Source organism: Bos mutus, chromosome 16, assembly GCF_027580195.1.
Source record: "Bos mutus isolate GX-2022 chromosome 16, NWIPB_WYAK_1.1, whole genome shotgun sequence".
NCBI classification, from domain to species: Eukaryota; Metazoa; Chordata; class Mammalia; order Artiodactyla; family Bovidae; genus Bos; species Bos mutus.
This window is the reverse complement of record NC_091632.1, coordinates 58,955,715-58,976,883: the sequence shown is the minus strand read 5'-3', so window position 1 is coordinate 58,976,883 and position 21,169 is coordinate 58,955,715. Positions and strand designations below refer to the sequence as shown.

Below are 21,169 nucleotides of genomic sequence, written 5' to 3'. Positions count from 1 at the left end.
AAGTGACTCACCCAGGAGAATACAGGCTCCAGCCCTCAATTCCCACCCAGCTGGGGACACACAGGACCCCTGAACACCTACAAAGAGATAGATAAGTAAACATCTTCTTCTTCAGGGCCCAGCCTAGAATGAGCACATGGGGCTTCCGATCTGTCCACAGGTGGCTTTGCACTTAAAAGCCCAGATCCTTATCATCCTGTTATTTATTTAAAAAACACTTGGCCTTCCTTGGCGGTCCTATGGTTAAGACTCCACCTTCCAATGCAGGGGGCAAGGTTTCAACCCCTGGTTGGGGAACTAAGATACCACATGCCATGCGGCACAGTCAAAAAATTTTAGAAAGCTCTTATTAAAATCCTGGGTGCCCATGGCTAATATACAAAGAAGTCAAAAAAAGGTTACACATCTCTGCACTGGCCCAGTATCATGGCCATCAGCCTTATGTGGCTATTTAAAATAACTTAAGTGGCTCCTCTGGTGGCTCAGCGGTAAAGAATCCACCTGCAATGCAGGAGACACTGGGTTCAGTCCCTGGGTGGGGAAGATCCCCTGGAGGAGGAAATGGCAACCCACTCCAGTATTCTTGCTGGGAAAACCCCATGGACAGAGGAACCTGGTGGGCTACAGTCCATGGGGTCACAAAGAGTCAGATGTGACAACGACTTAGCACACACAAGTGGATCCCACATCAGGGGTGCAGACACAGGACTTCCCTGTCCTCCCAGAAGGTCATGTTGAATAGCACTGCTCCACAAGATGCTCCTCTCACACTTCTTTTGATCCTAGGCCAAGATATCAAGTCCGACGGCTTTAGCATTGAGACCTGCAAAATCATGGTGGACATGCTCGACGTATCCTTTAACAGGCCCCGAGGACAGAGGCTGGGGGAGTGTGAAACTGCACTCTGGGAAGATTCAAACACATGCTTCCTTCCCCTCACAGCGGCCAGCGGTCCCCGCCGGCCGAGGTGTAGGACTGTTGTCAGCAGTGACCTCTCTCGCTGGGGAAATTCGGGAAGCTTCAAATGAGGGAATGCGAGATGCCACATTCACTCCAGCCCTCTCCCCTCCCACCACCCGCACCACAGGCTGAGTGGTTCCTGGGCTCTTGCAGAAAGTGCCCAACAGCACACCCACCGTCACCTGCCAGGGCAGTTTGGACTTGCTACCTCTAGGGGAACAGTCCCTAAACCATGGTGTTTCTGATGTGAATGTTTCCCCAGGCATGGTTTTCCGTCCTAAGAGCGCCCCTGCCCCCCAACAAGAGCACAGTCCTTCGTCTTTGCTCTGGCCCCTTCCTAGGCCACCACCTGGCCCCAAGGCCGACTCCTCACCCATCCAGTGTCCTTCCTGCTTCCTGGGAGGTGCTGGGCAGGAGTGGCCTGGATGGTCCAAGCTGCTGTGAAGCTTCATTTGGTGGGCCCTTGGCACCTGCTGTGAGCTCCCCTCACAAAAGTCCTCTTAGAAATAATAATTCTCCCCAAATAGGCAAGGGCCAGGCCATTAAAAGCCGCCCAAAGCCTCTGCATATCATCCGAGGGCTCATTGCTAGCAGCACCTGGGGCCTTCAGCAGATCACCCCAGACCAGTCAGCACGCAGGGTCAGGGGGTCTGCAGGTCTCTACTGGGCCTGTCCACCAGCCCTTAGAGGGAGCTCTAGCCAGTGTGAAGAGTGGAAAAGGGCCTTCTACGAGAGCTCCTCGTGGATGACTGGGGTTACCAGACTCCCCAGGGGAGAGGACAGACGAGGTGACTCAGGCCGGGTGGACCCAGACTCCAGGAGCTTTCCTTAACTGAAGGCAGTCGGATGGGAGTGGCAAACTGGGTCTGAAGGAGTTCTACATTCTCTGGACGAAGATTCAGAAATACCAAGTGAGAGCCCATGAGGGCCGGGCGGCAGGGGCAGTGGGTCTGTGTTGGGATGTGGAGGAACAGCTCCAAGGGGAGGGGATTGTACCTGTGATGGAGCTCAGAATGGGTGCAAACAGGTCGGGGCAAATTAAGTGGCATACTTCCTTATGGACTGGAAACGGGGTCATCTAAAAGCCACCATCAAACGTCCTGAAAAGGTTTGTGTAACTGTAATCCCTTGTAGTTTGGGTTTCTGACAGCTCAAGTGCAAAGATTACAGAAGATAGTAACAGGACTCATGGAGTTGGCTAGGTGATTTGATGGGCTTATTTATAATCCAGCTCACACAAAGAGGCAAAATACTATTTAAGGCTGAAACGTGGATGATTTTTCCAAGGCCAAAGTAGAGGCACAGAGCTGGAAACACCCCAGCCCCACTTAGCACATAGCACAGAGGTAACTTGCTGCCTTTCAGGTCATGATTTTCTGTTTTTTATGTTCCAGAAAATTTACCGGGAAATTGATGTGGACCGGTCTGGAACCATGAACTCCTATGAGATGCGGAAAGCATTAGAAGAAGCAGGTAATACTTCCTCACTGTATTTTCTTTATCTGTAGAACATGCGAAAACTTAGACTATATGATACAAAGCTTGGTAAACTGAAATAAAGTAGGTGCTGCTGCTGCTGCTGCTAAGTCGCTTCAGTCGTGTCTGACTCTGTGCGACCCCATAGATGGCAGCCCACCAGGCTCTTCCCCCTGGGATTCTCCAGGCAAGAATACTGGAGTGGGTTGCCATTTCCCTCTCCAATGCATGAAAGTGAAAAGTGAAAGTGAAGTCCCTCAGTCGTGCCCGACTCTTAGTGACCCCATGGATTGCAGCCTACCAGGCTCCTCTGTCCATGGGATTTTCCAGGCAAGAGTATTGGAGTGGGGTGCCATTGCCTTCTCCAAAAGTAGGCGCTGGTTCAATACAAACACCTCCTTTTCATTTGCCTTTTAAAAACGAATTGGTAAAATGAAATGGAGTCCAGGATGTGTCTGCTCTCTAAGGCTTCTTGAATCCCATTTCCCTCTGAGGGCCCTGTTGGGTTGCAGGCAAAGTCAGTTCTCAACAGACCCACCACCCCCACTCCCCACTCCCCACCCTGTTCAGGTGCAGAGCTGGTTCAGCAGAAGTGGGATGTCCAGCTCCATCCTTGAGTGAGTCCCTAACAGAATGTGATGTCCGTAAAAAAGGACACGAGCTGTGGGAGACCTGCAGAGTGGGAGACTGGTGTGGGGACAGATATGACAACATGGAGTTGTTCATTTGATGGGATAATGCTGCAGCAGAGACCCCCCAAGTGAGTGGTTTAAACAACATACACCGTTCTCTCACATAGCAATTCAAGCTCAAGCCGTCCAAGGCCGGGATGGTGTCTCCTGCTGTCAGGGACCCGGGTTCCCTCTGTCATATTGTGTCACCAGCCTGCAGAGCATTGCCTGTATCTGCAGGACCAGGACAGCTTGCCAAAGCCACATGCTAGCAACAGGCTGACAGAAGGAGGGAAAGACAGTCTCCTTGTCTTCATATATATATGGGCTTCCCTGGTAGCTCAGCTGGTAAAGAATCCATCTGCAATGCAGGAGACCCCAGTTCGATTCCTGGGTGGGGAAGATCCCCTGGAGAAGGGATAGGCTACCCACTCCAGTATTCATGGACTTCCCTAGTGATTCAGACAGTAAAGGATCTACCTGCAATGCTGGAGACCTGGGTTCTATCCCTGGGTTGGGAAGATCCCCTGGAGGAGAACATGGCAACCCACTCCAATACTCTTGCCTGGAAAATCCCCATGAACAGAGGAGCCTAGCAGGCTACAGTCCATAGGGTTACAAAGAGTTGGACATGACTGAGCAAGTAAGTGTATACGCACACACATATAAAGTATTTATTATCTGGCTGCTTGCAATCCTCCTTGGGTCGTGTGAGATCTTTCATCATGTTATGTGAACTCAGTAGTTCATGGTGTGCGGGCTCAGTTGCCCCAAGGCATGTGGGATCTTAGTTCCCCAACCAGGCATGAACGTGTGTCCCCTGCATTGCAAGGTGGATTCTTAACCAGTGGACCACCGGGGAAGTCCTAATCTCCTTGCCTTTAAGGGCATACATCACTCTGTACACAAATCCCAGTGCCAGGGCTTAGTCACAAGGCCTCAGAGGACTGTAAGGGAAACTGAGAAATGTAGCCTGAATTCTAGGCAGCCATGACCTGTTAAAAATTCTACTACTGTGGGAGACCTCCTTGGTGGTCCAGTGATTAAGACTCCACACTCCCAATGCAGGGGGCCCAGGTTCAATCCCTGGTCAGGGAACTAGAGCCCACATGCCACAACTAAAGAGCCTGTGTGCCCCAACTGAAAGATCCTGCATGTGGCAACAAAGATCCCGTGTGCTGCAGCTAAGACGCAGCACAGCCAAATTAAAAAAAAAAAAATTCTACTACTATGGAAAAAGGGAGAATTAATATTGGTTTAGCATGAACAGTTTCTGCCACATCCATCCAGCAACGCCAGAGGCACTAGGTTTGCAAAAAAAAAATCTCACAGCAGAGCAACCAGGGGGACCACAGCAAAGACAACTGTCATCTAAACCGCCCCGCCAGGTCCACAGCCCATGCGCAGAGCCCACGGGTGCAATCGAACACCTTGCCATCAGTTTGCTTATTCATTTAACTTCAGGTTTCAAGATGCCCTGTCAGCTCCACCAAGTGATTGTTGCCCGGTTTGCAGATGACGACCTCATCATCGATTTTGACAATTTTGTCCGGTGTTTGATTCGACTGGAGACACTGTTCAGTAAGTGCCCATTGGGGGAAAAGACCCATTTCAGTTCTCTCGGCAGGAAAGCAGCCTACTTTTCTTCATGGGTGAAACAACCTGAGCCAGAGACGAGTCTGTTCAGCTGGGAATGAAACTCCTTCTTTAATCTGGGGATAGTGGGAAGAAATCATAGCTGTGACATTCGATGAAATCGGCTGCCAGTCTGGGGAAGAGGATAATGTGATCTTTGTTTCAGTTCACTCATTTATGTGACATCCTCTTTCTTCCTCCACAGGGATATTTAAGCAGCTGGACCCCGAGAATACTGGAATGATCCAGCTTGACCTTATCTCTGTAAGTCAGCAGCCTCCCAGCCCAGACTCCTAGGGGAGAAGGGCTGTTACCGGGGCGACAGAAGCCTGAAGCTTTTGGTCTGTTAGTGACAGGCTATAAATGGTTATGAGATCCCAAACTGCACTTCTGTTTGGTTGTTCCCAACTACCTATTGATTCTCCAATCCAAGAAATACATGTGGCTCCTCCTCCCAAGAACTTTGCCCTGAGAATAGCACAAAGTTAGAATAAGGAGAGGGTGGCTGCAGAAGGCCTCTTAGAAAAATGACCTGCTAATTAGCATGCATGGGAGAAGGTGCTTATGCAAAGAAGTCCTTTGGCTGAAAGTTAAGTGGGTGTTAGGAAGAGCCATCATTCTTAGTTTTGCTTAAAAGGACTTTGTGAGCAAATTACTTTTCTCCATTTCCTCTGCCCTTGAAGTAAAACTAACAATAGTGACTAAGCGTGCCATATGTAATAATTGTGTTCATATGGTCTGGAACCCCAGTGACAGCCACCTATAAAATGATCACCAATCCAAATTCAGTTGGTACTCCAGTTCCACAGAAAGCAAAGCACAAAATGTTCTCTTGTCATCCAAAGACGACAAAGTGAGTGACGTACTCACTTCAAAGGAGGTCACTGGGGTTTCTTTCATCCTCACAGGGCCCCAGCCTGCTTTTCCTCTGTCTGAGGGGGAGCTGAGCTTGGAACAGGGCTACCTACAGAGGGTGGGGTGGCATGACCAGTGCTGAGTGGGGATGACCGGATCCCATGGGCCAGAGAGGAGCAGAGTGTCAAGGACAGGGGGTGGGGTCGGGGGATGAGGGACTGGCACTTCTTTCCTTGAATTTAGAACTCTGAAGGAACCCAGAAACTAAATGACTCTTTCAGTCTGCTATTATGCATTTTAAAGTAACATGAGCCAACTGCAGATACATTTTAGCTGGTTCCAAAGAACTAATTTGCTTGAAACTCATGTAGCTCAGGAAATAACCCTCCCCTGAGACTGCAGTTAAGGTAGAGGCATTCCAGTTGGGGCCAAACATGCCACGTGTAAAGTTTGCAACTGTAGCCCCCTTTATCATTCTCAATGGAAATCTATTCCTCCCCGGCTGCCACTGTTCCCTATGACCAGCCTACTCACATCACCATCCCCATTTCCTCTAGGAAGCATCTTACCCACTGGCTTTCCATCCTTTCTTAGCCTTTCCTCTTACAGGTCCCTGGAGTTCCCCAGTCTTTTTTGTTTTTGGCTAAGGTGGTAACAGCAGGAAGATCTCCCCTTTGGTTTGCCATGATGGTCAACCTTGCCTGCAGGCTAGACCTGGGAAACTTCAAAAAGTCCCAATGTCCAGGCCCATTCCAGACTTAATTTCATTAGAATCTGGTGTAAAGTTCCCAGATTCCTCCAATATAGAACTAAGGTTGGAAACCACTAGTTTAAGGGTTTATCCACACCCCAAGCTAACCTCTGCTGTGACACTCTGAGGCACAGAGGTGGAAATGCTAATTCAAGTGTCCAAGTGTCATCGTTTCAGTCAACCCTGTAATTCGATTCGTGACCACCGGATTCAAATAACCACTTTTCACTGCCCTGTAAAAAGCTAGACTCTAGAAATCAGGTAGAAAGAAATGTGAGTTAGTGCAGTCACATCTTAAGCCTTAATCAGCTTTTCTGGTAAAACAGGCAATCTTTCAAAATAATCTACACCCTTTGAGTTTAAAAAGTGATCCCTGATTTTTTTTTTTCTTCCTTTCCTCACAGTGGCTGTCTTTTTCAGTACTTTGAAGTGATAACCAATCTGCCTGAAGATGTCTCATGAAAGAAAATCAGCTGAGGACTAAGCTTCCACGGAGAAACTTTTTATCTAGATCTTGAAATTATGGGAACATTTACTTAAACTGATGATTAGAGCTGAAAATGATATTGTCGACTTGAGAAAGCAGAACTTTCAGATATCCAAGTAAAAGATTTGCATATAATCATACTAAATGCGAGTCACTTAAACCCTTGACAAACTTAGAGAAAAATCTTCCATCTGTATATAGTATATACTTTTTACTTTTACACACTTTCCTGTTTAGAGCAATATTAAATCAGGAAAAACTGCAGGGAGGTGTTTAACAGCTGAGCTTAATTGAACATTCAGTCAACCTCAAAGGACACAACGTCCTTGCCAGCAATAGTTAAAGCAACTTCAAGTTTAAAAATGCAGCTATGACATCTACCAAACAGCTGTCCAGGGATTCCTTATTGCCCTTGGGTATAATGGGAAAACATGATGCATCATGAAGGCATCTCAAGAGGCCAGGTGAGAAGCACATCTCAGTCACTGGGTTAAGAGACAGATTTTATATAACATTGATTGGTTAACCAGCATGTCTTAACTCAAGTGCTGGAGCACATCTGGTCTTAACACACTGAGTGTTATGATACCAAAAGGATGCTACTCTGGCTCAGCTGAAGCACTGACCCAAACTGGGCATCTGTCTACAAGCCCACTGTGATGGAAGACAGCACAGCTGTTTGCCGCCCGCCTCAAATCTTCCCCAACTTCCCCACTAGCATCCATGCATGGACTGGGGGGAACGTCTCATAGAAACCCCCAGGGAAACCACCCAAGCTTGTTTCCTGGCTTTAACTTGGGGAAAATGCTAATGACATTATACAAATACTGCCTTGTTGCCTTATCTTCTTCCAAGTGTACTGTTCAATAAAGAGTCGCTCAGGCAATCCCACGTGGGTGCTGTTCTTCCTGGAGAGGCGCAGCAGTGAGCACCCCCAGTCACAGCCCACCCCACTCCAGCAAGGCGTGCTCCCTCCCTCTGAAACTGCCTGTATTGGGAGGAGGGGCCTGCTCATCTACCATTTCGTGGAACTGTAAAACTTTGTAAAAATCCAATTCAGAAGCTCTGATAATTGACCCTAAAGTTAGCTCCAATGTCTGCTGCTTCTTGGTCTCCTGAAGAGGTACCGGCAGTTTCGGGGTGTGCCTGCCACTGAGTGTCCTTTGGTGGAGGGAGTAAGAGAGATCCGGAAAGGCATGCAACTAAAGCCCTGGTCAACTGCTGGGGATCCTTAAGGAATGGTGGACGGGAAATATGACTAGGAAAGATGACTAGGAAAGTGGTAAACGGCATTCGCTGGCTACTGGCCTGACCTCTTTTGATGATCACCACTTACTTCCCAAAGTCAAATCCTATGACCACATTTGGGCCCACCTGAGATAATCCAGGATAATCTCCCTATTGTCAGGTCAGTTGATTAGGAAATTTAAATCTGAAAAACCCTCTTGGCAGTACCTAGATTTGCTTGATTAAATAACCAGGTGTCTCAGGCTGCTGTAAAAAAATACCACAGGCTGTGTAGCTTAAACGACATCTATTTCTCATGGTTCTGGAGGCTGGGACATCCAAAACCAAGGTGCCAGCAGATTCAGTGTCAGGTGAGAATGGCAGCCTTCTTGGGTTATCCTCACAGAGTATACTAGACTTTTCCTCTTATCAGGACACTAAGTTCATGCAGCCCCACCCTCATGTAAACCTAATCACCTTCCAAAGGCCCCACCTCCAAATACTATCACACTGGGGATTAGGGTGTCGACATGAATTTTAGGGGGACACAAATATTCAGTCCACAACACAACAGGACAAGAATATGGGGGACTGGCGGGGCATCTTCAGAATTTTGTCTACCACACAGGTCCTCTGACATTTCGTCCATGTTTTCTCTACTCACTATTAGTCTGAAAGGCGCAGTATGTTCTGCTGTCTACCTTCCTTTCTTGCTAGAATCTACTACTCGTAAAAATGTCTAAGGAAACGTGACCACTCGTTTTCTCACCTGTATCTTCTAATAAATGAAACAGTTTTACTAAGCAAAATGAGGTCCCCAACAATTCACAAACTTGGTAACATATTAATGTGCAGGCTGGGGCTACATTAACTTTACATCCTGTAACTCAGTGTATATAACCATATGAAGCCTCTGAAATAAAATGAGGACACAAACAGCCTGTCAGAAGCTCTAGGTAAAGGTACAAGCTTCTATCACCATGGCCTCTAAGATCTTTTATAAAAAGTCTTAACTCTATATCAAAGACCACCACAAAAATCACAAATTGCAAAACTGAGCAAAGAAATATTTAATCACATGGCTGGTAAAGAAATATTATTTTTCAGCAGAGTATGATATTCCAATGACTTAGAAACTTGAAACACAGCTGTTAATGACATAAAAAACTAAAGCCAGTAAAAAGCTTAGAGTCAAAAAGTTTAATTTTATTACAATTATTTTTAAAGTCAACTATGATCTTGACAAATATCATGAGTTAAGTCTATAGCAAGTCTCTAATTTCTGGGATACAAAAGACAATAAATATAGATTCAAATCTCAGCCTAAAAACAAGAATCTAAATCTACCTGTAGTGTAGTGTGGTTTCAATATTTCAAAAAGATACGGTGCTACGAGGAATCATACCATCAGGTTATTGCTCACTGACAACCATCAAACAGTTCTTCACAGACAAGACACAGTCTGCGGCGCCTTTGAGCCTCCATGCACGTCCCCCACGGGCCTGCTGTTCTGGGGGACAATCAGATGGCGCCGTGGTGGCACTGGTCCTGGTGGGAGGACAGGGGTGTGGCAGGCGCTGAAACACACCACCGGAAGCAGGCCAAGGAGCCGACCTCCCAGTAGTCCAGTAAGTGGTCCCATTTCTTGCAGAGAACAGGATTGTCACCATGGATCTTTCGGAGTACAACACAGGGCACCTTGCCCAGCACAGCGCATCAGCTTCCTGCCCAGCTCTGCTCCAGCGAGCTGAGCATCCTTCACCAACAGTGGCTGCTCCAAGCCTTCATCTGCTTCCAGAGCTCCTTCTTCATGGCTTTCAAGTTACTCTGTCATTAAAATCAGTCTTGAGAAATTTCTGCCGCAAACGATCATACTGTTTCTTCTTAGTGGTAACAGAGATGAATTCTTCATGAACTAAACATCTGCAAAGTTTCAGGCCAAGCTCCTTTGTCTTGGTTTAATTCTTGGGTATAGCTGTTAAAAGAAGTTTTAAAATATTTACATATGCACGACATGGGAGTATAACACACCTTCAGGAAATTATGGGGGCGGGGGGGGAGTGGGATGTTGATGTCACAGGAGAGAAGCTAAACCAAAGAAAGGACTCTCTGCCATGTGAAGCAACCAGAGTAGCTGAGTAACTCTTGTTGTCATAGGGGTTCCCTCAACAGGAACACTCCTGGTGCAGTGATAGAAAATCTGGGATGGCTCAGAGCATTAACTTCCTCTACGCAGCCTACTGAACTGCAAATCAAGTCCAACGAGGACCACAAAGGACTGGAAGAAATGACTTGCAATACGCTGTAACTCCAACACGGAGAACTTCTGTTCTGAGGGAAAAGATAAGGAGTGGAAAAGTCTCTTTGAACTTTATGTGTAATGGACGTCACATGGTGTCATGGGACTGGAGACCGTCATGAACGAAATGCCACAGACTAAAAGTCTACAGATTTCAGGGAGGATAGTGGGGTTTTTTTGTTTTAGGATCTCGTGCTTTTCCATAACAAGAGCTGGGAAGGAGAGTGTTCATGAAGCCAAGAGCAAGTCAGACTAGTCATTCAACTGGCAAACAAAACCAACCCTTCCTCCCTCCTTCTCCTCCTCCAGACAAAGGGGGAAAAAAAAGACAATCGAGTCGGACTTCAAGCCAAAACTGAAAAGTTAACTGAGGGATCAATGTTATATCAAGGACTGCTTCTCTCTGTGAGGAAAGATACTTGGCCTATACAGTCTTCAAAACTTGTATGTGAGCCTCTGACTAAAAATTCAACATTTAGGCAATTTCCTTTTCAAAAAAACTTCAAGAGAAACCCAAAGAAGTTGTGTAGAGGCCACATGTACCCAGGAAAGATTTCCAAAGGACTAAGAATATTTAAATGTTGGATTAAAATGAAAATCTTCAATCCAGTCCACTGATTTCAGAACCTTTGAAAGCCATCCTCAGGAGGAGAGCTTGATCTCTGACCAAGTGCTTCCACACTTGGGAACGAATCATTCTCCCCACGTTTCAGTAACCACTGGACCTCTCTGTTAGAAAATTAAAGTAAGACCCAAATAATCAACTAATTCTAAGGGGCAGAGCTTTCCCCAAGAAACTATAAGAAGTAAAAGTACATATTTCCTCTTGGTGTTCATTAAAGAAGGAAAGTGGCTGCATGTAAGAGATTATGCTTCTCTGGCGCTAAAGTCTTTGTAGAAGCAAACAGGAGGGCTCGAAAGAGAAGCATCTCTATATTTCTACTTTTGTCTGGTAATTTGAAAAGCTTTTTTGAAGGGCTCCATGGCTTGTTTTGGTTTTTTTCCATTTTCATTACGATCAGATGAATAAATATTATCCAAACCCCAAATGTTTAATAATAATAAATTTTGCTCCCAGGAAGACAGGCATCAAGATGAAAGTGAAAGTGAAGGTCACTCAGTCGTGTCCTACTCTTTGCAACCCCATGGACTATACAGTCCACAGAATTCTCCAGGCCAGAATACTGGAGTGTGTAGCCTTTCCCTCCTCCAGGGGATCTTCCAGGTCTCCCACATTATAGGCAGATTCTTTACCAGCTGAGCCACAAGGGAAGCCCAAGAATACTGGAGTGGGTAGCCTATCCCTTCTCCAGCAGATCTTCCCAACCCAGGAATCAAACCAGGGTCTCCTGCATTGTAGGCGGATTCTTTACCAACTGAGCTATGAGGGAGTCAAGATGTATGAAGTCATTTATACTGTACATCAAACAACAAAGGAGAAGACTGAGTCAGAATGAGGAGACATGGGCCAGAATCCAAGCTCCAGATCCCAACACTGGAGTCATTTTAGCCATCTCCCCAGAGAGTAATGCCCGGGCAGAGGGACACTCCCAGTGCTCCCTGGTTTAGGACCTCAAGCGGAGCAGAAGCACTCTGCAGGCACAGACCATGCTGGCCTGACAAATGATGAAAATACAATAAAAATATCTCCCATTTGCTGTACATTAGACTTCGTCCAACTATACTAGCCTTTCCCTGAAAATACCCCCAGAATGTCTGCCCAAAGAGAGCAGCCCCTTCAGACTAATATAGATATGTTATGGGTTTATATGTGCTGGTGTGACTTGATTACTTTCTTGGTTTATATGAAACAAAATTCAACAGTAGAGCAAGAACAAAGAATCTTGCCTCTGGTGCCCTGTTCAAACTCTCTAGCAGATTCACAAATCCCAACTTAAATCCAAAATGTATTTCAAATTTCATAAGCTCAATTTCCATCATATTGTCCAATTATCTTCACTGTATTTATAAATGAAGACAGAACCCCAGACTTCTGGGGGCTGGTAAACCTGTAAACATGCTATTGATCATAATAGGAATCACTGGAAATGAGGTTCTGGATCTAAATTTAAGACAAAATGTTAAATTCCACTTCTCATTAACAAAGGGCAGCAGGCTGCACTGAACCTACAATACACAGCCGTTTTCCCCAAGCCCCTCTCTGACGCACATAAAGACATCATTCACTTACTCCCAGCAAATTGCGTGGAACATATCCTTCCTTGTCGTTCAGGCGGGCCCACCACCATTCAATCTCATCTTCGTCTTCCCTGCGCACGATTGTCATGCAGTCTCCTTCTTTCATGGGCAGCTCGTCATCATTCTGAGGTTCATAGTCCCAAAGTGCATAAATGATCCCTTTATTCATTATGCCCATTTTCTCCTGAACTCCTAAAATCATGTAAGATACAGCACAGAGTAAGTAACTCAGAGGATACCACGCTCAGAACCTGCAGCTCCATGAAACTAAATGAGAAGCAATGGGGACCTGCTGGAATGGGAGAAGCTACTACATTAAACATTCAATAAATAAACTTCCCGGGGCTGGGGAAGGAGAGGAACGCCAGCAGGGTAGAAGGAACATATAAAAGACAAGTTAATGTATGCTATTAGCTTTAAACGAGCTCTAAAATTAACCAACACTTTATAAGCAGCTCTCAAAACTACTCTCACTCAGAATACAAAAAAAATTACAAACCCAGGAATGAAAAAAACAACTGTTCAAGTCTAGAATATTAAAAAAGTGGATGAGACATCTGTCAAATTTTAGCAGACTAAGTGTAATGACCAAGGAACTCTGGGATCATTTTTGTTCTCTACCTAAAACTTAAAGCAGGCAGAGAAAAAAGATCAGAATGTTGTGCCTGTTAAAGTGGTTTCTATTAATTTCCAAATAAGGAAAGATGGAAGAAAAATATATATAAAATGTTAGAATGCAGATATAGGGACAGGTATTAGGATATAAAAGTCTATGTATAGTCAACTTGAATCAGAATTCTAAAAGTCACTGAAGTCCACAAACTGGGGGAAGGAAAAAAAAAAATCCCCAAATGCTCACTTTTTACCAGAGTTAACACCAGATCTGCAGATGAACTAGGACTGTAGGTTTCATCTTTCTCCATTTATACCTCCCTATCCTCTAAGGTCGGAGAAGGCAATGGCACCCCACTCCAGTACTCTTGCCTGGAAAATCCCATGGACGGAGGAGCCTGGAAGGCTGCAATCCATGGGGTCTCGAAGAGTCAGACACGATTGAGCGACTTCACTTTCACTTTTAACTTTCATGCATTGGAGAAGGAAATGGCAACCCACTCCAGTGTTCTTGCCTGGAGAATCCCAGGGACGGGGGAGCCTGGTTGGCTGCCGTCTATGGGGTCGCACAGAGTCGGACACGACTGAAGCAACTTAGCAGCAGCAGCAGCATCCTCTAAGGTGATGCTAATAAGGAGTCGCAATCATCAACAGGCAGGCAACACAGGGGAAGGGGAAGAGGAATTAGACAGCAATCTCCTGAGCAAGGCAGACTTCATTATTATTTTCACTTTTTTAGAAAAGCCAGGAAAGTATCTGCTTGCTTATGAAAATAGTCAGGTCTTTCAACTTACGTGAACCTAAGTTATTGATTATAAACCTATTTTTCTTGTGTCAGTTAATGATGCAGCACACGCTGCCTGTCTCTCACTCTGGGCAAAACTAGAAATTAAATCATTCTTTTCCAAAAGAAGGCTCTGCCTATCTAGAGGGTCAGGTTTCTACTCATGGGGACAAGTGAATTTCCAACTTTCCTGCTTATATAAGACATGCAAAATATGGGAGATTCACAAGGACAATAAGACTTGATACCACCATGATTCCACTCAATTTTAAAGCTGGCCAGATTTGTTATCTGTTTGGGATGGAATGATGCACTCGAAATAACAACTCGAGTCTCAATTCCAGGAAATCATTAGACGTGAAAGACAATTTCTCATTGTTTATTAAACTAAGAGTTACAAATTACTGTTTTAAACAGTTTCTGAGGGCCTAAAAACTTGCTCCACCCTCACTGTAATTTGGGAAATGCAAACTAAAGCCACAGTGGGATAGGATTCCAAACCCACTGAAGGTTAAAGAGAACACGGAGCAGAAGGAACACTCTGCTTGACAGGCCTCCCTGTGACCTGGCAGCTAGTTCTAGGGACACTGGGAGACGAGGACAAAAATCGTCACCAGGGTGGAAGGAAGGAAGCAAGCAAGAGAGAGGGACGGAGGGAGGCATGAAGCAGGAAAACAACCCAATGTCCGCCCAAAGTAAAATGGAAATATAGCTTGTGGGAGAGTCCCAAAATGGAACAGCAGCACAGTGAAAAGAAACGTCAGCTAAAGGCAACACCACCAATGACTCTCAAAAGCCACAGTGGATGAAAAAAGAAGCCAGGGCATCACTAGTATGGTTTATTCTATGTAAAGGTCAAAAACGGGAAGATAAACAATATTAGTTGTAGGATTCATACAGAGGTGATACAACTATTGTTATCAATTCCAGGGGGCAGTCACCAAAGATGTGAGAGGGGCTATGTCAGGAGGGGCCCAACTGATGGCTGAGAGCGCTCAGCTTCTGTTTCCCAGGCTGGATACCTGGATGCTTCACTGTGTTCAGTCTAGTAGCATCAGTATTTAAACTACATATCAGAAATGCTCTCAGTATCCACGATCAGATCAGATCAGTCACTCAGTGGTGTCCGACTCTTTGCGACCCCATGAATCGCAGCACACCAGGCCTCCCTGTCCATCACCAACTCCCGGAGTTCACTCAGACTCACGTCCATCAAGTCAGTGATGCCATCCAGCCATCTCATCCTCTGTCGTCCCCTTCTCCTCCTGCCCCCAATCCCTCCCAGCATCAGAGTCTTTTCCAATGAGTCAACTCTTCACATGAGGTGGCCAAAGTACTGGAGTTTCAGCTTTAGCATCATTCCTTCCAAAGAAATCCCAGGGCTGATCTCCTTCAGAATGGACTGGTTGGATCTCCTTGCAGTCCAAGGACTCTCAAGAGTCTTCTCCAACACCACAGTTCAAAAGCATCAATTCTTCGGCGCTCAGCCTTCTTCACAGTCCAACTCTCACATCCATACATGACCACAGAAAAAACCATAGCCTTGACTAGACGGACCTTTGTTGGCAAAGTAATGTCTCTGCTTTTCAATATGCTATCTAGGTTGGTCATAACTTTCCTTCCAAGGAGTAAGCATCTTTAAATTTCATGGCTGCAGTCACCATCTGCAGTGATTTTGGAGCCCAGAAAAATAAAGTCTAACACTGTTTCCACTGTTTCCCCATCTATTTCCCATGAAGTGATGGGACTGGATGCCATGATCTTCATTTTCTGAATGTTGAGCTTTAAGTCAACTTTTTTACTCTCCACTTTCACTTTCATCAAGAGGCTTTTTAGTTCCTCTTCACTTTCTGCCATAAGGGTGGTGTCATCTGCATATCTGAGGTTATTGATATTTCTCCCGGCAATCTTGATTCCAGCTTGTTTCTTCCAGTCCTGCGTTTCTCATGACGTACTCTGCATATAAGTTAAATAAACAGGGTGACAATATACAGCCTTGACGAACTCCTTTTTCTATTTGGAACCAGTTTATTGTTCCATGTCCAGTTCTAACTGTTGCTTCCTGACCTGCATACAAATTTCTCAAGAGGCAGATCAGGTGGTCTGGTATTCCCATCTCTTTCAGAATTTTCCACAGTTTATTGTGATCCACACAGTCAAAGGCTTTGGCATAGTCAATAAAGCAGAAATAGATGCTTTTCTGGAACTCTCTTGCTTTTTCCATGATCCAGTGGATGTTGGCACTTTGATCTCTGGTTCCTTTGCCTTTTCTAAAACCAGCTTGAACATCCACGAAACATTTCACAAATTTTTAAAATTTCTGGTCAAATGTCCTTAAATGTTTTTAAAAATCACATTCCTTACTTAAATACAGCTCAATCACCAATATGAGCTATATTTTTTCAATATATGTTTTTAACAAAACAAAACACATATTACATAACACTGATTTTTAAATACAGTAATACATCAAAATTATTCTTCGATCTAGAGTTCAGAACACAAACAGTAAATGATCATAATATCAACAATAAAAACTAAGAGCTGAGAGATAAAGAAGAGAATCTACAATCTGTGGTTCTTCCTCTGACTCTCTCCCTTCTCTCCTAGAGCCTGAAAACAGGCCTAGTCACACCCCGAGCACAGCCAGAGAAGACGTTTCACCTTGGGCATCTTCCCATGTCTGATGCCTGAGTGGTTTGGGGTCCTGGGGGACCGCTGCCTCATTTGTCTCTCGCTTTATCGCTTCTTTATCTTTATCGCTTCTTTATCTTTATCGCTATCTTTATCGCTTCTCCCTTCCTCTCAAGCCAGTCTAAAAACAAATACTAACCTCAACTTCTAAGATTTGTAAATAAAAAAAATTTTTCCCTGTAAATAACAATGCCAACCAACATCTATCCATCTAAAACCTCAAGTCCATTTTTCTCTGGGTACAGCACTGATGGTATTATCCATTAGAATAATAAACGCAAAAATAAGAGAACAAAAGAGTAAAAAAATTAGCTCTGAAGTACATGTGATCTACTTTGTGACAAGTCTGATTTAGCAGGAAAACTTGAATCAGTTGGATTCTTATTCCAACAATGCATTTCTCTTGCTCATCTTAGAAGCGGGGAGGAGAGTTCTGTGTACTTATGCGCAAAGATACAGCAAGATACAGCATCATTTGCCAAGTACTGAGGTCTTACTAGAGGATCTTTTGATGGTCAAAAGCTATTAATCCTGCTAGATGCAATGCTGCATCACTGTCTTTTGTTGGTAAAGATGTCCCGGACAATAGCTGCTTCTAGACACACACACACACACACAAAAGCTGCATTCACATTTGAGATCAAGGCTGCCCTATTTTCAATGCCTAGGACAATGTATCAACACAAAATGCTTTCTCAAATAATAAGTGAAAGTCGTTCAGTCGTGTCTGACTCTGCGACCCCATGGACTACATAGTCCATGGAATTCTCCAGGCCAGAATACTGGAGCGGGTAGCCTTTCCCTTCTCCAGGGGATCTTCCCAACCCAGGGATCAAACCCAGGTTTCCCGCATTGCAGACGGATTCTTTACCAGCTGAGCCACAAGGGAAGGCCAAGAATACTGAAGTGGGTAGCCTATCCCTTCTCCAGCAGATCTTCCTAACCCAGGAACCAAACCAGGGTCTCCTGCATTGCAGGCGGATTCCTTACCAACTGAGCTATCAGGGAACCCCCAAATAATAAGAACACTTATCAAATGACACCCTAGAGATACAGGATACACGAATGCAGTAATCAATACAGGTGTATCTAGTTGCTCCATACCATACAGAAATTGCGAGCATTGGGTGTAGCCTTCTTCCATCTCCTCGCACTTATCAGCAGCCGTCTGCATATCACTGTAGGTCATGGCAAACACAGCGGCTCCTGACTCCACCAAGAACTTACACACCTGGACGTTGTTACAGGAGGCAGCACAGTGCAGCGGGGTCCTGTGGAGAAGGACACAGCAAGGGCTAGAGACGGCTTCCCAAACTGAATGACAATTGCTATGACAGAGTATCTGAAAAGAGAGTTCTCAAGTCTGTCATCTACCAAGCCCCTCCTGAAAACCTTTCACACCGATTTTTGAAAATCAGTTAAACACAGATATCTGAGCCCATCTGAGAATTACAGAGCCACGCAGGTAAATGTCAGGGTGCTGGACTACACCAGGGCCAGGGCAGCCCAGCAGGCGAGAGGAATCAAGCACAGGAGTGAAAGGACATGGAAGGGTCTGATCATCTAAAGCAGGATAAAATGTATTTAGTTCACGCTCTGGAGCATCCAGTCTAATTATTCCTGCCACAGTGGAGGTTATAATTCTTTAAATAACAGGCCTTTTCTCAAAACATGCACCTTTAAAGATCCCTTTTGAAGGAACTAAATTGCACCTAAATAACTCCCTTCATCCAACACTTAAAATCCTTACTGAAACTTAATTGGGAAAAAAAAAAATGCCAATTCAATCTGGATCAGAAAAAATGACTGTAAAATACACATCTCAATCTATGGTGAGCAGACACTTCTGAATACCATGACAGAGAATCTTCCCTAGCATCTCAAATGTTTTGTAATGTATTATAAATGACTCCAGATTCATAGTAAAGGTGGTGGAAGAGTCAGGACCCCTGCTCAAACTCAGAAGACAGGCTTGAGGACAGTAATCAGGCCCTGAAGTACATGAGATTTCACTTCTTTACCCTCTTCTCTCCTCCCCTCGTCATTTTATTCCCTTTGGGTCTTTCAGAATAGAAATTTATTTCCTATCACCCATCCCAAACACTGAGTTCAATAGTTTGGTGACTATTACTGTAGATTTTTGAACTGCATGGCTTTTTTAATAGTGAACAATTATACATAATCTAAACTCCCAATATTAGGAAAACAAAGGCATTATGACACCTTAAGAATTTGTTTTGCTTATGGTATAAAGTTAAACTAAAAAAGTAGGCATAAAAAAGACAAATACTACATGTTATCACTTATATGCAGAATCTAAAAAATAAAACAAACAAATGAATACAAGAAAACATGGAGACTCACAGATATAGAGAACAAACTAGCAGTTACCAGTGAGGAGAGTGCAGCAAGGAAGACAGCAAGACAGGGATAAGGGACTCAGACAAACTACTATGTATAAAATAAATATACTACAGCACAGGAAACAGAGCCAATATTTTAAAAATAACTAAGCAGAGTATAATCTATAAAACCTTTGAATCCCTATGCTATACACCTGAAACTAATATAGTATTGTAACTCAACTATATCTCAATTAAAAAAAAAAAAACTCCACTGAGAGCTAAACTAAAAAAACAAAAAGACATAAAAAGCTATATATATACACACATTCACAAATGAGCTTGAAGGAAGTATATTAAAATACTGATGGTGGGGTGCACATGGCTTGTTTTCCTCATTTCTCTATTTTTGCATGTTTCCGTATTCGGCTCATATTTTACACATATTAATTTTTTAAAACTGCAACCAAAATGCTTCTCAGAGTATCATTTATAACAAAACAAAAAATTGGAAAAACAGTCTAAATGTTTAACAAGAAGGAGACAGCCACAGTAAACAAGTCACAGCCAAGTGAGGAGAACCCATGCATCTGGGGGTCTGAATTTATGTGTATACATGTAAATTTTATATCACAATTATTTCCACATCAAGAGAAAAAACAGTCTATAAAATTAAAATACTTGAGTAACCATGGTGTGATTTACAACTTAAAAAAATTTCCCATATAGAAAGAAGTAGATTTTTGGTATTTTTCCCCCCAAAAAAGCATATCATAATTTAAAATTTTATTTTTTCAAAAAATTAAATACAAAATTTAGTATCCATTCAGTTATCCTGGTAACTACAGTTATCAGGAGTAACAGTAACTTATTTGGGCCTTTGACATTATTAGATAATAATAATGTATTATCTTATAAACAATAATATTTATCATTTGCAATAGTATCTCCTGGGATTATCCACAAACCAGTTCCACAAAATGTTCCATGAAAAATGGATTCCACAGTCAAAAATATTTGGGAAAGGTTATAAATTATTCAATACGCTCCCTCTTAAGAGACATATGGTAGTTTCAGGGAGGTGGAAGGAACCTGCTTAAATCAGCATTTCTCAGATCTGCAGAAACATGCCAGTGAACTGTATACCACCTTGGGACATTTCTTATTTTTATTAGTTAACTACTAAACTTCTAAAACTCCATCTGCTTCCAGAATGGGAGTGAGAGGACTGTTAACACGAGGACATATTAATTCCCTGAAAGTGTCTCCCACGTCTCCCCTTTTAGATTATAAATAGCGTGAGGACACGCACTGACATACTTCTTTGCCTTCCAGAAGCACCTACAACACCGTTCCTCTGCTGCCTACACAGCAGATACAACTGAAGCCAGAATGGAGTTTAAAAGAAAGTCTTACCATCCATCACTGTCAGCAGCATTGACGTTTACACCAAACTGCACCAGGAATTTCACAATTTCAGTGTGACCTGCACACACAGCGTTGTGAAGAGCTGTAATACCTTCATCATTAGGCAGGCTTGGGTCATCAACCTATAACGTCAATAAGAAGGCCGACTGTTACTCAAATTTCTTGTTGCCCAAATGATCAAACATTAGCTGGCTCTTTAGGATTAAGAGAACTGAAAGAAACTCTTGTAGTAATTTTTTTTTTTTTAAGAAAATCATAATTAAAACCTACAGAAGCCAAAAAAACTGTACCAAGAACAGTTCTAGAAGCAAGATAGACATTAAGTAGGCACTCACTATAAAAAGGTTTTTTAAAAACTGAAAAAGTCCCAGAAACTATAACCTTACAGTCATTTTTGTTTATTTATCCTCCAACTTCCCACCACAAATTAGTGTCTAAGCAGAAGTCACATTTGCCATAAAGAGGAAGAAAGGTCAAACTAAAAATATTTTAAATAGCAGGCTTCTGAAAAGTAGGGACCACAATTGAAACCACTGCAGAGTACAAATCCATACATGAACAATTTTTAAAGGAGGGTCATGATCTCCCTGGGAAAGCAAAGTAACCCCAGAGAAAACTGAACGTCCACATTATTGAAACTGTTACAGCCACACTCTTAAAACAGAGAAGCTGGTTGTGGAGCATGCTCAAAAGTTCCTCTCAACAAACCCAACTCCCAAAAGAGAAAACAATGTAAATTACAGTAGCTT

At 43.7% G+C, this 21,169-nt stretch overlaps 2 protein-coding genes across 4 annotated transcripts in view; one reads left to right on the top strand and one right to left on the bottom strand.

The window, feature by feature from the left end:
* Nucleotides 1-7,726, top strand: part of CAPN2 (calpain 2) — a 58,271-nt gene extending 50,545 nt beyond the window's left edge. The window contains exons 16-21 of the mRNA XM_070385457.1: nucleotides 787-851; nucleotides 1,803-1,871; nucleotides 2,355-2,433; nucleotides 4,572-4,688; nucleotides 4,948-5,006; nucleotides 6,753-7,726. Coding sequence (XP_070241558.1) covers nucleotides 787-851; nucleotides 1,803-1,871; nucleotides 2,355-2,433; nucleotides 4,572-4,688; nucleotides 4,948-5,006; nucleotides 6,753-6,776 — 413 coding nt within the window. The 3' untranslated portion in view covers nucleotides 6,777-7,726. The remainder of the gene's footprint in view (nucleotides 1-786; nucleotides 852-1,802; nucleotides 1,872-2,354; nucleotides 2,434-4,571; nucleotides 4,689-4,947; nucleotides 5,007-6,752) is intronic.
* Nucleotides 7,727-9,117: 1,391 nt separating this feature from the next.
* TP53BP2 (tumor protein p53 binding protein 2) overlaps nucleotides 9,118-21,169 on the bottom strand; it is a 67,738-nt gene continuing 55,686 nt past the window's right edge. For all 3 annotated transcript variants that reach the window (XM_070385456.1, XM_070385454.1, XM_005903726.3), the window contains 4 exons: nucleotides 20,409-20,542; nucleotides 17,755-17,921; nucleotides 12,553-12,752; nucleotides 9,118-10,037 (listed from right to left, as the gene is read on the bottom strand). In XM_070385456.1, the coding sequence (XP_070241557.1) occupies nucleotides 9,996-10,037; nucleotides 12,553-12,752; nucleotides 17,755-17,921; nucleotides 20,409-20,542 (543 nt within the window). In that variant the 3' untranslated portion in view covers nucleotides 9,118-9,995. The remainder of the gene's footprint in view (nucleotides 10,038-12,552; nucleotides 12,753-17,754; nucleotides 17,922-20,408; nucleotides 20,543-21,169) is intronic.